Source organism: Macaca thibetana, chromosome 10, assembly GCF_024542745.1.
Source record: "Macaca thibetana thibetana isolate TM-01 chromosome 10, ASM2454274v1, whole genome shotgun sequence".
In the NCBI taxonomy this organism is placed as follows: Eukaryota; Metazoa; Chordata; class Mammalia; order Primates; family Cercopithecidae; genus Macaca; species Macaca thibetana.
In genome coordinates, this window is record NC_065587.1 from 50,067,535 (window position 1) to 50,082,742 (window position 15,208).

Below are 15,208 nucleotides of genomic sequence, written 5' to 3' on the forward strand. Positions count from 1 at the left end.
CTGGGATCACAGGCATGAGCCACTGTGCCCAGACCAATCTTGGGTTTCCAAAGCACTTTTCCAGGAAGAACCTCTGGCTACAGACAATGACTCCATCATTTCCCATCTTAAATAGAAAAAGTCTCCTAATCTTTGGCTTTTATAACAGAACTGGAAAAGCTCAGAAAAGATCCTACCTCTGAAAAATTATTTTTCTTTAAAAAAATCAGAGACAAAGCAATTGAGTTTAGCTCCCAATGCATAAAAATAACTCATGATGTCACCTCCAAGTTGGACAAAATTCCTTGTCACAAATGTTCAATATGTGTAGCCAGGATACGAGATAAAAGTAAAAACCAGAACGCTAAGCAGCTTTCAGAGTAGATCTTAAATAAGAAAAAATATTACCATCGGATTTTTTAAAGGTCTTGCAGCATGCTGTATGATAATATCCTAATAAAGCTATAGAAATTTCTGCCAAGAGAAACATGAAAAAGCCAATAGTAGGAAATTGGTTAAGTAGATCACAGTAAACCCAGAAAAAGGAATACTCCGTACCAGTAAAATGATGTTCCAGAAGACTGTTTTATCAACTGTGTTCAATGGAAAATAGAATACAGTATTTGGGGTATAAGCCTATTTAAATAAAATGTATATATATTTACACCAAATTGTTAACTATATCTCTAGGTAGTAGCAATGTGTGTGATATTTCTCCCTTTTTTGCTTGTGTATTTCCTAAATTTTATAAGAATATATGTACTACGCTTAGAATAACAAAAACACTTCTAAGTTTGGGTTTTTTTTAAGGCCTGTTGAGCATCTCTTGCCATCAGGCAGTATTTGGTAAGCTCCTCCTGCAAAGGAAGGGCAAAAACAGGGCAAAAACTGAGCAAACATGGTGAAAACAATAACTGGGGCAGGGAAAGAAAAGGAAAGGATGTCACGTTACCTGATGCTGGATGATTTTCTCGTAGTATCTTTTCTTTTCTTTTTTTTTTTGACACAGAGTCTCACTCTGACGCCCAGGCTGGAGTGCAGGGGCATCAATTTGGCTCACTTCAACCTCTGCCTCCCAGGTTCAAGCGATTCTCCTGCCTCAGCCTCTCGAGTAGCTGGGATTACAGGCGTGAGCCACCACGCCTGGCTAATTTTTGTATTTTTAGTAGATATGGGGTTTCACCATGTTGGCCAGGCTGGTCTTGAACTCTTGGCCTCAAGTGATCTATCTGCCTCAGCTTCCCAAAGTGATGGGATTACAGGCGTGAGCCACTGTGCCCAGCCCTGTAATATCTTATTTAACTATTCAGTCCTCAATTTTAGTCCTAGGCTGAGGCATTTTATTCCAACATAAAAATTCTGAATATAGTCTGTAAAAAAACTTTTAAGAAAATGCCAACTACACAGAGTGGTTATGCTTTAGCAAAGGCAGTAAGTCAGTATTCAGCTAAATGGAAATTCTATTATCTAACAGTTATTGTCTGGCCTCTAACGTTCTCTTAGCTCATTTTTGATACACTATCCAGGGCTCTTTTCTCCACTTGCTTTGGAGTTTTTTGCAGGGAGGTGGGAGAATGGGGTCTTGCTATGTTGTCCAGACTGAGCTCAAACATCTGGGTTCAAATGATCCTCTAACCTCAGCCTTTGGAGTAGCTGGAATTACAGGCATGAGCCACCATGCCTGGCTTCCTTCAACTGCTTTGTCTTTGCCTTTTCTGTGTTTTGGCAAAATTGTTTGGGTTTCTTGACTGCATGTTAACAACCACCAAAAAATGCAGAGTTCAAGGAAATATCCCTGCATCAGAAAAATATATTTGAGATTATCTTAAATGTATTTCCTTTTCCCAATGATTTTGTTTTGTTTTGTTTTTAAGACAGGGTCTCACTCTGTTGCCCAGGTTGGACTGCAATGGCTCCATCATAGCTCAGGCATGTGATATGACACCCAGCTAAAATTTTTTTTTTTTTTTTTTTTTTTGAGACGGAGTCTCGCTCTGTCACCAGGCTGGAATCCAGTGGTGTGATCTCAGCTCACTGCAACCTCCGCCTCCCAGTTTCAAGTGATTCTCCTGCCTCAGCCTCCGGAGTAGCTGTGATTACAGGCACCTGCCACCATGCCCAGCTAATTTTTGTATTTTTAGTAGAAACAGGGTTTCACCATGTTGGCCAGGCTGGTCTTGAACTCCTGACCTCAGAGGATCCACCCACCTCGGCCTTCCAAAGTGCTGGGATTACAGGACTGAGCCACTGCGCCTGGCCCCCAGTGACTTCTTGACATTTTATTATTCATCATTAACTTCTCAGATCCCATCAATTAGGGCAGTAATACCAACAACTATTTGAAAACAAACAGTTTCCAAAGCAGCGTTTACACAATAGCATCTTAAGGCAGGGCACCTATCAGCATTCCTACCTTATTTTAAAGTTGTGAAAAGGAAGGTGACATGCAACAGCTAGTGGGGCCCCTGTCTACTCCTTTTGTCTCCAATGATGTTGCCTGAACATTGACCCCTCAACAGGCCACTTCATCATATCTGGGGAACTTATTAAAAACCCATGGTCTTGGGACTCACCCCAGACCAAATGAATCAGAAGGCTCTGAGGGTGGGGCCGAGGAATGTCACACTTAATAAGCACCCTCAGTGATGTTGAGAACCTGGGCTCTGGCTGGGCGCGGTGGCTCAAGCCTGTAATCCCAGCACTTTGGGAGGCCGAGACGGGTGGATCACGAGGTCAGGAGATCGAGACCATCCTGGCTAACACGGTGAAACCCCATCTCTACTAAAAAATACAAAAAACTAGCCGGGCGAGGTGGCGGGCGCCTGTAGTCCCAGCTACTCGGGAGGCTGAGGCAGGAGAATGGCGGGAACCCGGGAGGCGGAGCTTGCGGTGAGCTGAGATCCGGCCACAGCACTCCAGCCTGGGCGACAGAGTGAGACTCCGTCTCAAAAAAAAAAAAAAAAAAAAAAAAAAGAGAACCTGGGCTCAGAAACTGCTACTAAAAGGTAGGCCAAAAAAGGTGGGCACAGCCAGGAGCAATGGTTCACACCTATAATCCTAGCACCTTGGGAGGCTGAGGTGGGTAAACTGCTTGAGCCCAGGGGTTCAAGACCAGCCTGGGCAACATGGTGAAACCCTGTCTCTACAAAAACTTTTTTAAAAATTAGCTGGGCATGGTGGCAGGTGCCTGTAAGTCCCAGCTACTCGGGAGGCTGAGGTGGGAGGATCACTCGAACCCAGGAGGTTGAGGCTGCGGTGAGCTGTGATGGAGCCACTGCACTCCAGCTTGGGTGACAGAGCCAGACCCTGTCTCAAAAAAAAAGGGGGACTCTGCTCTTTTAACCACCCCTGGAACCTGACCATATTCTTGCAGCACATCAAGGCTTGTCAGGACAGAAAGATGGAGAAAGACAGTGGGTGAACTGATCACCCAGAGGACAAGCAACTGTACACATGCTGCGGGGAAATATCTGCCCCTTCATTACAAGGATCTTTAGTTCTGTCACATGAACAAAGTCTGTTCTCTGCCCCATACTTACTTGGTCAGAACAATGGAGACTGCATCGTTGAGAATACTTTCTCCAAAGACCAGCATGTTGAGCACTGGGTCCACATGAAGTGCATTGAAAATAGCAATAGTGGCCACTGGATCAACAGCAGATATTAGGGAGCCAAACGCAAAACTGTAAGAGACAGAGGGAAGGGGAGATTCTGTAATGTGTGTCACCCAGTCCACATATTAAAGCATTAAAGTCAAAGGTCATATTTAACAGAAAGCAAAACTACACACTAGAGCTGAAGTAACTATAGAAGGTAGCATATTTTTTCCCACTTATCTGCTGTTGACATTGTGGGTGGAGTGTGAAAGGCCCACTCTAAGTTGAGTTGTTAGGAATGGCCTGGTTTTCTACTGTCAACACAGAGACTTGACTTTGACCAATGACGGAAGAGAGACTTTCGCTTAGATATATTTATTATATACCGCCCAGTTCCACAGGTCAGAGCAGCTGGAGTCAAATGGCCCATTAACTCCTGCATCTGACCTCTGCTCTGCCCCTTGCCACCAGCCCCTTGGAGTGCTGTCTGTGACCAATCCCAGCCTGCACTCAGATTTGCAACATCTAAGAAAGTGTCAAAAACCAGGAGTAACCCCAGTGTGCTTTGGGGGTGAGTGGCGTGGACAGCCGATAGAAACACTGAGGCCATCTCCTAACTGGGCCAGTGACCTCACTGACAGTCCCCATGAAGAGCTTATCACCCCCAGCAGATGTGTGCTGATTGTCTAACATGTTTCCGGCACGGAGGCTACCACAGCCGGCACTGTTCTAAGCACGTCACATACGGTGACTCAACAATCCAGTCAGTGACTGTATGAGAGACTGCTACTACTGCCCCGATGACAGAGGAGAAAACCGAGGGACAACGGGATGATGAAGTAACTTGTTCAAGGTCACTCAGCTAACAAGTGGCAGAGCCAGGCTATCTGCCCAGAGTTGGTACTCCTCCCCCCAATAGTAGATACAGCAATACCTAGAGATGAAGGCAAATTCAGACAACAGCAAGTGTGACCTGGGAAATCAATTGAGGTGACGTGAGAAGGTGGGGTGTGGGTGTGGGTGTGGGTGTGCGTGTGGGAGCCACTTAGATGGGGGGGTTCTGGAGAGGCCTCTCTGAAAGGATGACACATGTAAGCAAGAACCTACATGTTAAGCAGCAGTTGGCCAGGCCAAGAGCTGCAGGCAGAGGTGACAGCAAGTGACTCCTGAGGTGAGAGAAAGCCTGCTGCCTGAGGAACAGAAGGAAGGTGCGTGTGGTGGCGGGGGTGGGGCGAGTGGCAGGAGCCATAGGAAGCTGGCAAGGGAGGCAGGACCAGCTCCCTCAAGGGGCCTCGTGGGCCACATGAGCCTGGACAATTCACTCTCCCTGCCCTTTGGTGATTTTCCCACAAGCCTCTGTGCCATGCCTGGTGCAACTTTCTTTCCAGGGCAGCAGAATGGTGGGTCTGCCCCCTTCCACAACACCAGCCAAAACATGGAGCCCCCAAGGGCCAGTCTGTGTCAGTCATTAGCCAGAGACGACTGCCTGAGCACTATACTCCAGCCTCAGTGAAGTGCAGGCCCAGCCCAGGCTCCCAGGTTCCCAGCCTGTGTCAGTCATTAGCCAGAGATGACCCACCCTCACCAAGCCTGGGTCTAGGGGGAAGAGGATGCTCGGCCTGAGCAGCCTTCGATGGGTGATCTTTTGGCTGCAGGGTCAGGGAGAGGAGAGCTGACTGAGGAAATGCCTGGCTGCCTTGCCAGGTACAGGTCTCTTCAGAAGTCAATCATTTGGCCTCTGGTTTCCATGGTAGCTGCCTGTGAATGTGATTCATGTGCATTAAACCAGAGTGCCTCCGGATCCCAGGCTGAGGATTCAGTTCCCAGACTTTGCCTGTCCTCACAGAGGTCATCACAGGCCTGTGAGCTCCAAGGAAGTAGACGCTGGGTTTTCATCATGGGTGAATTCCCAGGGTCTGTACTGGGTATGGCCCAGAGACACTTGCAGAAGGCAAGCAGGCAGGCAGGCGGGAAGAAGGGAGGGAAGCAGGAAAGGGAAGGTAACTCCACTAAACAACTGCCCATCTGGGAGATCCTATTTTGTTGGTAGCTGGTCCCCAGGCCCGTGCACCACAACCCAGACAGAGCTTCTGGTTGCTCTTTTATTCCCACTCTCATCAACCACAGCCACATCACCAGAGGCCGTGAAGGAAGGAGGACAATGTCTAAAAAGTGTATCCTGGGCCGGGCACAGTGGCTCACGTCTGTAATCCCAACACTTTGGGAGGCTGAGGTGGGAGGATGGCTTGAGCTCAGGAGTTCAGGACCAGCCTGGGCAATATAGAGAACCCCACCTCCACACACACAAATTAGCTGGAAGTGGTACCACACACCTGTAGTCCGAGCTACTCGGGAGGCTGAGGCAGGAGGATAGCTTGAGCTCAGGAGTTTGAGACTACAGCGAGCTGTGATCATGCCACTATACTCCAGCCTCAGTGACGTGCAGGCCCAGCCCAGGCTCCCAGGTTCCCTGTCCTATGACTCTCCTACCCCTGCAGGATATACTTTTTATTTTATTTTTTTAAAAATTTGTTTATGGGTATTCATTGTACAATGCTTCACCTTTTCTGTATGTTTAAAATGTTTCATAGTGAAAGGTTGGGGCAACGTTCATCTTATGTAAGTCGAATGATGTCTCATGTGTCCCTAAAATGTATAGAACCAAACTGCTCTGACCATCTTGGGTACATGTCATCAGAACCTCCTGAGGCTGTGTCACGGGTGCGTGTCCTCAACCTTGGCAAAATAAACTTTCTAAATTAACTGAAAAAACAAAACAAACAAAAGGTTGGGGGAAATGCTTTGTATAAATCACGTTACACATTTAGTTTGCTTGGGAATCTAAATTGAGGCAGAGTATTTCTGACAGTGAAGATGAAAAGTCTGAAATACAAACTGTTCAATCATTGAGAGGTCTGTATGGAAAGAGGATCCCTTCACCTGGCTGTCAGCTGTTCCACTTCACTTCTTTAGGACCTTGCCTTTTAAATGCCAGAAGTTCAACTTAAAAATGTACTTTCTTTATTCCATAACCCCAAAAGATAGCAACATCAACAAAATGAAAAAGAAATGGACAAAGGCAGTGAAAAAATTCAGGATCTCTAAGAGTGAAATCTCTCTCCAGCAAGATATCATCAGAACAAAACGAAACATGTGCAACAAAGTTACTTTTGTGTTTTCTACAGTGCAGAGGTTGCAAAAGATAGTCTGTGGCTCTCATGTTTGATCTGCATGGTGTTTGTGAAAAATTGAGCAAGTTGTCAACATTTGAAAACTGGAAAATTCCCTACAAAATCTAGAAACCTAGCCTCGTTTTGAAAGAAAAATTATTTAAAATAGCCACCAATTCTGGGCCCAGATTTCCACATGGTAATCATGAGTTGGCACTGAGAAGTGGCTGTCCCTTCATACAGGGTGTGTTCTCCCACTGGCTGCTGCCCCACCGCTAGACTCACAGCTGGCCAGCTTCCCTCTCTTAAGTGCTCTGCCAGGCCCTGCAGCTGTGCGGGTTTGCGACCCCAGAGCAGTCCCCATCCGTGGGACTGTCACTTTCTAACAGCCAAGGAAGCTTCTGCACATGGAGAGGAAAACACTACCTGGCTCTAAGTCAGTGTGTCTACAGGGCAATTATTTTCCTGTCCTTCACCTGAACATTCCAACCACTGATTCAATTCAACTTCACAGGAAGTTATCCAGCATTGTCTGTATCTCTAACCAGCTGTCCCCAAAACAAGTGGAAGATTTGAATACTGTGATACCTTCCTTTACTGGGCATTTCTTTTTATTTGCAAAACACCTACCAAACACAGGACATCAGTTCTGCTTTATTTCCAGCTCCCATGGAATAGGACTACTTGTTTATGTATCAAAACTGTCTTTCAACATAAGCTCCAAAATTGTTGTCCTGGGCTGGGGTGGGTGGTGAGTGGAGGTGGAAATAGGATTGGACTTGTTATCAGAGACACAGTTTCCATGAAAAGGGTTCCCAGATTCTAGTCCTAAGTTGCTAAACTGCTGCTAAATCCTGAAAGCTCTGACTGGCCAGATGGCAAGGATCTGGGGACGAACATGTGGCCCTGCTGCCCAGCTCCTCAGCCATGCTGCAAGACCAAACACAGACACACTGAGCAAGGCTGTCTACTCTCAGAAGGGCGAATCCAGATGATGCTCTGCATGGGTGCTTTTTCAGCACTAGATCTGGTACCTTCTGAGAGACACCTGCCTCAACCTAGTGAGGCTGCTTCTCACTATGCAATTCTGGGAATTTCTGGACAGGGCTCATGGGACGTGCTCACGGGAGTGGCTTCAGATGGAAGGGCTTTCCACAATATCCACAACAGAGGTCTTGGCCCTGCTTCCCCCACCGCAGGTTTGGTGGCAATCCTAGAGGAAAGTTTCTCCGTCACTCCCGCTCCATCTCTAAACTATCAAGAAGACAACTTTTTGTTATGGCGACTGAAGTCTTGGAAATAATAAGAAGACAATGGTACAATGTATATGTGCACATGGGCAGGGCAGTTAGCTGAGCAGAGTTACTCCCTCCCAAGCTTAAACTATATCATTCCAATCAGCAATGCCCGACTAGGGATCTTCAAAAGTCTTTAGTATAGTTTTGATTCATTTCAGAGATACAAATCAATTCAGAGTAAGATTCTATGGCAGAAATCCTTACCAAAAATAAATACACAGAGAGAGAATAGAACAGTACCACACCCAGGAAGCAATGTGGAGAAAAATTTCCCCTGTCTGAAAAGCAGTCGCATGGGTGTTACAGTATGAAGGATTTACCTGTCTGTCATGTTGAGTTTAGAGATTACATCAGCCTGTAAAATAAAACACACAAACACACAGACACAAAAAAAACCCCTGGAGAACAGCCAAGAAGATTTAAATGTCCATTAGTGCTTTGTTAAAACTAATAAGGACATTAATCTTCAGTTCCCAAACCACTTGAAAAATAAAGAAGGCTCCTAAGCTTTAGTTGAAACATGCATTCCATCAGCATGCAATGAAAGTATGGAAAAGAATGCTACATTCTTCAAGCCCAATTAACTGTAGTTTCCTTAAGTTTATTCTTATTTAATACTAGAAACTGAGCAATGAAGACAGCTGCATGACAGACAGATTTACTCTGGTGCCATCAAAGCTGCAATATAGGTGAAAATTCGATGGAATGGGCTTTGGCTATCGAGAGAAGAAAGCAGCTGACATGGGTTAAAGAAATCTGCCTGTCACCCAGACACCTGACCCTCAACTTAATTTTCAGAACTGGGACAGGCAAACTTTCTGCAACTGACAATAAAGGAAAAGAATGTGACATGCATGGACATGCACAGTACAAAACTACAGATACTACCTTCCTAGGGATGTTTGGTCTAAATTAATTTGAATTAATTTGAAGTCTAAAGTAGAGACCATCCAACTGATGTCACTGGGAAGTGGTTTAGCAATTGTGGAAAATCCAGAGTATATAATTCTACAGGTAGACAGCTTAGAATTGAGTGAACAGATTCAGAATCACCTTTGATTTTATTATTTCTCCAATGCCAGCAGAAAAGCACATCTCTGATTTTTAAAATGCAAATTTTTATCAAAAAACAGCATTCAATCCCAATTCAGTCTACCTGACAACTGTTTGAAGTTCTTGATGGCATATATTTGGCTTTATTTTTAGATATTCTAATTTAAGACAGTATTGGTTTGCAAATAAAATAAAATACTTTGGGGGGGGGATTATGGAAAAGATTTACTCAATTCCAGATACCAAAGGTCTTGCAGGACACTTTGAAACAATTTAGCATGCCTCTACTGTGCCTCATATGAAGCTAGGATTTCCTTCCAGAAGGAATTTACCCTAAGGGTGAAACCCAGGCCCCACCAAGTGGCCCCATTTCACCTTCCCACCTCCCTGCACTAGCTCTAAGAATGTAAGACTTTCAAAGTGTTTCAAAGATGATTTTCTTACCTGACCCAGAAAATAAATTCCTCCACCTACTACAAAAGCAGATATTGCCGTCCCAAAAACAGCAAACAGGGTGATGGAACCAATATTTTGAAAGAAGTTACCCTGTTTGAAAGAGCAGAAATCAGGGAAACGATTAGAAAAGCCATTCCTGTCAGTGAAGTCATGGCCTGCACACCTGGCCCTCTCGGCTGACTTGACTCTCTGTGAAAGGTACCACTGCCCATTCTGTGTGGCAAGCTGGGAGCCTGGGAGTCTTCCTGCACCCCTGCACCTACTGCAGTGTCCCGTCACTCACATCATCTTTCATCTGGAACACTGCAGAGCTTCACACAAGTCTCCTCAACCCCTCCGGGCCCCTTTCCCTCCACTCTCCAGTCCTTCCAGAATGGTCCTCCCAAAAGACAAATCTGATTGTACTGCCTTCACCTGGACCCCTACTTCCACTTAAAATGCAGCTAGCCCCCACCCTGGATGACTCGACCCCTGGGGAGGCCTCTGGGCTCATCTGGCACCATGCTCGCCTTTGTTCTCTGGGTTCCAGTCCCACTGGTGGCTTCGAGCGGGTTGTGCTCCCTCTTTGCTTGTTAAGCTTTCATCATCCCAAGATCTTGGGACATTTCAACTCTTCCTGATCCCTCAGCCAGCTCCCAGCTCAGATCCTAGTCTATGCTCTCAGTGCACAGTCACCCTCCCTTGTAGTGGTTGACAAGACTGCAATTTTGCACTTATTTATGTAACTGATGTCTGATTTTCCCATGAGGCTGCAGGCTCATTCTGGGCAATGACCACATCTGCTTTTGCACAACACAGTCCCTGACATAATGTCCCTCAGATGGAGGATGCCCAACAGACAGGCACTGACGGAATTAACTGTGTTTCACGTCCAAAGTCCACACAATTAGGATACCAAGATACACTATCAGATATTCCTTTTTCCTGGCTAGGTCTTTTAAACAATTTTACTTCACTCTGTTAGTATCATCATTAACTATGACAGATAAAATGTTTCTATCTATACTTCACACCATTTAAGAGAAAATATTCAAGTCCAAGCAGCATGGTAACATCTTTCAAATTTCCATAAAATTAAGGAAATTAAGCTAGTTATCATAACCCTGTGGACCCCACTTAGGAGTTACCAAGAGGCTTTAATCACTCCCGATTGTGGGTGTGAACAAGATTCTTGTTTTCAGCTCAGAAATCGCCAAACCAGGGACATTAGGACCTGCTATTTTAAAGCCCACTCGTGAAAGAGTGTCCTCAGCTGAACACTGACTGCCCCACTAAGCCTACCTCCTAGAAGCTGCAATTTTGACTTGGCTGCCTATAATTTGACACTCAATTCCTTTATTTGGCATATCAATCTTTACTGCACAAAGAATTTAAAATAACTCAAGGCAAACACAATGATTTGGTTTTTCAAAACAAAGGGCTTTCAATCTATGAGTTTCTCTTTGCAAATCGCTGTTTTCTTTTGTTATTTAAAAACAGATTAGGCTGGGCTCAGTGGCCAACCCTGTAATCCCAGCACTTTGAGAGGCCAAGGCGGGTGGATCACCTAAGGTCAGGAGTTCGAGACCAACCTGACCAACATGGAGAAACCCCATTTCTACTAAAAATACAAAATTAGCCGGTGTGCTGGTGGGCACCTGTAATCCCAGCTACTCGGGAGGCTGAGGCAGAAGAATCGCTTGAACCCGGGAGGCCACGGTTGCAGTGAGCCGAGATCGCGCCATTGCACTCCAGCCTGGGTAATGAGCAAAACTCCATCTCAAACAAACAAACAAAAAGATTAATCAGTTTTGACCTGTTTGCAGAGATCTAATGTTGATATAATTTATATACTTGGTTAATATTAATCTGGATCTTGAAATTTACCCAAATTAAAGTTACCACACTACAAGAACTTCCCTCTGCTAGATAAAGCAAATTTACTGTTTCTCTTTGACATAATTAACATCCTATGATTTGTGTAATATTTACAATTCAAAGAACCAGTTGCTGCCTAGCTAATGCATATCAAATGATGATAATCTTACTGAAATCTGTATTCTAAGTCCAAATTTACATTAGCAAATATCACAATATTAAAATAAAATATTCCAACTTTACTTCCTATCATCTTTGGGGCAGGGTAGAAAGTAGACAGAAGTTTCAGAATTAGCATTTCATAATCCTATAAGTCCCTTTCATATAAATTGTCACATTATCTGCTGGAAAGTCATCTTCAACAAAATGTTTTTCTAAAAAACTATTACTTTCCTCAAATTTTGAATAAGTTTCTCTCCCTTCCCTCTAAAAAAAAATAGATAATAAAAACTTTACATTCTCTAATATTCAAAATGTCATGTTTTTAAGTCAAAATCAAGTCAATTTCCTCAGCATGTTTTGAAATATTTTCATAATCTGCTTACAGTTAAGATTTGTTTACAAAGTGAAAGAAAGACATGGTGACCTTCAACTTATGTTTCCTTGTTAAAAATTATCTGATGTCAGTAACAGTTTCTAAAACTTGGGAATATTTTTTGCATTAAACTTCCTTTTCACTTTTTCTTTGGATAGATGTACAATAAAATAATAACTTTAAAAAAATCTGGGCTGAACATTCTATGTTTTTACCAAAAATTTCTAGACAAATCTAACCCATTTTAAAAAAATTGTTTATTTATTTATTTTATACCATGTTAACAACAAATTAAGTTTCTTTTTATTTACTTATTTTTGAGACAAAGTCTCCCTCTATCACCCAGGCTGGAGTGCAGTGGCGTGATCTCAGCTCACTGCAAGCTCCACCTCCTGAGTTCAAAGGATTCTCATGATTCTCATGCTTCAGCCTCCGGAGTAGCTGGGATTACAGGCACGCACCACCACGACCAACTAGTTTTTGTATTTTTAGTAGAGATGGGGTTTCGCCATGTTCGCCAGACTGGTCTTGAATTCCTGGCCTCAAGTGATCCACTCACCTCGGCCTCTCAAATTGCTGGGATTACAGGCATGAGCCACTGGGCCTGACCTATTAAGTTTAATAAATTATTATTACTACTACTGGAGGTGGTATTGTTATTAATAATAGATAACATTTTTATCATTAATAACAAGCAGCAGCACTCCATTTATTTAGTGTGGTGGGTGGTGCTTTGCCTACATTCTTTCATCTAGTGTGAATCTCAAAGCACCCCGGGAGGTAGGGTTTTGGGGTTTTTGGTTTTTACTTTACCAAAAAGAAACCTGCAGGGGGCAGCGCATGATTAGATCTGTATTGTGTCTCTGGCTTTCCTCTCTCCAAGGGCTGGCCTAAACTTTCCAATCTTCAGGTTTTTAAAAAATCACATTCACAAAATAGCTGTTGTATTATTAATACTAGTATTTTAAGTTGAATCACTTTATTTTAAAACTTAAATATATTTATGTTTAAAGAAAACTCACAGACAAGGAAAATACCACGCACAGACACAAACAGGCTTAAAAGTGAGAAGCTCCCGCCCAGGCAGAAAGACTCACACTAGGGGCCGGGCGCGGTGGCTCACGCCTGTAATCCCAGCACTTTGGGAGGCTGAGGTGGGCAGATCACTTGAGGACAGGAGTTTTGAGACCAGCCTGGCCAACATGGTAAAACCTCGTGTCCACTGAAAACACAAAAATTAGCTGGACATGGTGGCGTGTGCCTGTAATCCCAGCTACTCAGGAGTCTGAGGCAGAAGAATTGATTGAACCCGCGAGGCGGAGGTTGCAGTGAGCCGAGATCATGCCACTGCACTCCAGCCTGGGTGACAGAGCGAGACTCCATTTCAAAAAACAAAAACAAAAACAAAAACAGCACCTCACACTGGGAGTTGCAAGGCAATGGCCATCAAGGCCAAGCCAAAGCAGAGAAGTGGGTAGGGGCCAGTGCCACTGCTCGCCAAGGCAGGGAGGCAAGGATGGGCAGGCAACTGTGGGACTAGGAAGGCTGGACCAGGGAGTGGGCGAGAAGAGATAGAGGTTGAGGGATGAAGGGGAATATCAAGCTGGGGTCTGAGGCCAGGGGAGGACACGGAGAGGGAGACAAGAAAGGATGGATGGGCCTGAGAAGGTTAGAAACGCGCCAGTGGGGGAGCTGAAAGAAACAAAAGCCCTGAGGCACATGTCCCTGTCATCCCAGGACACAGTCTACCCTCTTTACATCTATCAGTCTGTGTCCAGGAAGACGAGTCAATGCATCATCTGTGAGCCACTTAACATCACTTCAGCCATCTTTCTGGGCAAAGCACCCATTTATGGCAAACACTGGCTCAGTGAGCCACACTGCCTGAAACCAATAAAGCAGCCAATTGATCACGTCTGGTCCTCTCCAGAATTCAGGCACTGCAGTCCAGCTTCCACTGAGCACAACCAGGAAGAAGCAGAGCTAACACCCAAGCTTTTAAGGAACTTGCTTTACAAACACGAGAAACTGTCCAGACCAAAGCACCAATGTGGGCCTGAGTCTCACCTTGTGTAATGAATATCCAGACTCAAAGATAATAGGGGGAAGCAGGAGGAGGAAAAACATGTTTGGACGAAACATTTCTTCTTCCTGTAAATAGAAAATGGGAATCTTAAGAGGCATGGAATTTGTGTAATTAAGAAATAAATTCATCAATAAAGAGCCAAAATAATTCTTCTTTCAGGGCCTGGCCTAATGGAAATGTATAATGTTTAAATAACTACCTGATAATAAAATCAAGCAGAATGAGAGATTCCCCCACCAAAAAAAAAAAAAAAAAAAAATGAAACTGCATTTTATTATTTTTATCATTATTATTATTATTTTGAGACAGAGTCTTGCTCTGTTGCCCAGGCTGAAGTGCAGTGGTGCAATCAGAGCTCCCTGCAGCCTCAACCTCCTGGACTCCAGTGATCCTCTCACTTCAGCCTCCTGAGTAGCTGGGACTACATGTGCGTGCTACCATGCCAGGCTATTTTTTTTTTTTTCTTTTTTTTAGATATAGGGTCTGCTGTGTTGCCCAGGCTGGTCTCAAAGTCCTAACCTCAAGCAATCCTCCCACCTCAGTTTCCCAAAATGCTGGGATTACAGGCATGAGCCACCACACCTGGTCAAGACAAGGATTTTAAAGGTGATCGGCGAAAAGAAATAGCACAACAAACTGCTTCCAAACACAGAGTAGTATGTTTTTTATTCCTTAGTACAGAAAGAAAATTAATCTGAATCTAGAAAATTTCAATTCTGGTTGCATACTTTCAAAAACAAGTCTACAAGCTAGAATTCCTACGGGAAAAAGGTAACGGCAAATCCTAAAACAATCCACTCAGAGGAACAGGAAACCCTACACATGGTTAAAATAGCTCTGCCTTCTTTCTGCTTATCAGAGACAACTGTGCTGTTTTCCAAAGTCTGATGTGATGAAACAGTCCCCACTGGATGCTCTTTCGACTTGAGACTTGGCTACAAAGACAGCCCCTTACCATGTGTCTTGCTATAAAAGAACACCTGAGGCTGGGTAATTTACAAAGGAAAAACATTTATTTGGCTCATGATTCTGCCGTCTGGAAAAGTTCAAGACTGGGTATCTGATAAGAACCTTAGGCTGCTTCTACTCACGGGGGAAGAGAAGGGGAGCCAGAGTGTTCAGAGATCCATGGCAAGAGAGGAAGAAAGGGGGGGTGGGGGTGGGACCAGGCTCTTTTT

General features: G+C 44.3%; 1 protein-coding gene across 6 annotated transcripts in view; it reads right to left on the reverse strand.

Moving 5' to 3' along the window:
• Positions 1-15,208, reverse strand: part of SLC9A8 (solute carrier family 9 member A8) — an 84,934-nt gene that overhangs the window by 37,198 nt on the left and 32,528 nt on the right. For 5 of the 6 annotated variants that reach the window (XR_007729353.1, XM_050807466.1, XM_050807465.1 and 2 more), the window contains exons 5-8: positions 14,012-14,095; positions 9,541-9,642; positions 8,364-8,398; positions 3,519-3,662 (exon numbers count right to left, since the gene is read on the reverse strand). Coding sequence is in view for 5 of the 6 variants with exons in the window: in XM_050807466.1 (XP_050663423.1) it covers positions 3,519-3,662; positions 8,364-8,398; positions 9,541-9,642; positions 14,012-14,095 (365 nt within the window). In the remaining variant the exon portion in view is untranslated. Of the gene's footprint in view, positions 1-3,518; positions 3,663-8,363; positions 8,442-9,540; positions 9,643-14,011; positions 14,096-15,208 lie in introns of all 6 variants that reach the window. The other variant, XM_050807468.1, reaches the window with a different exon arrangement.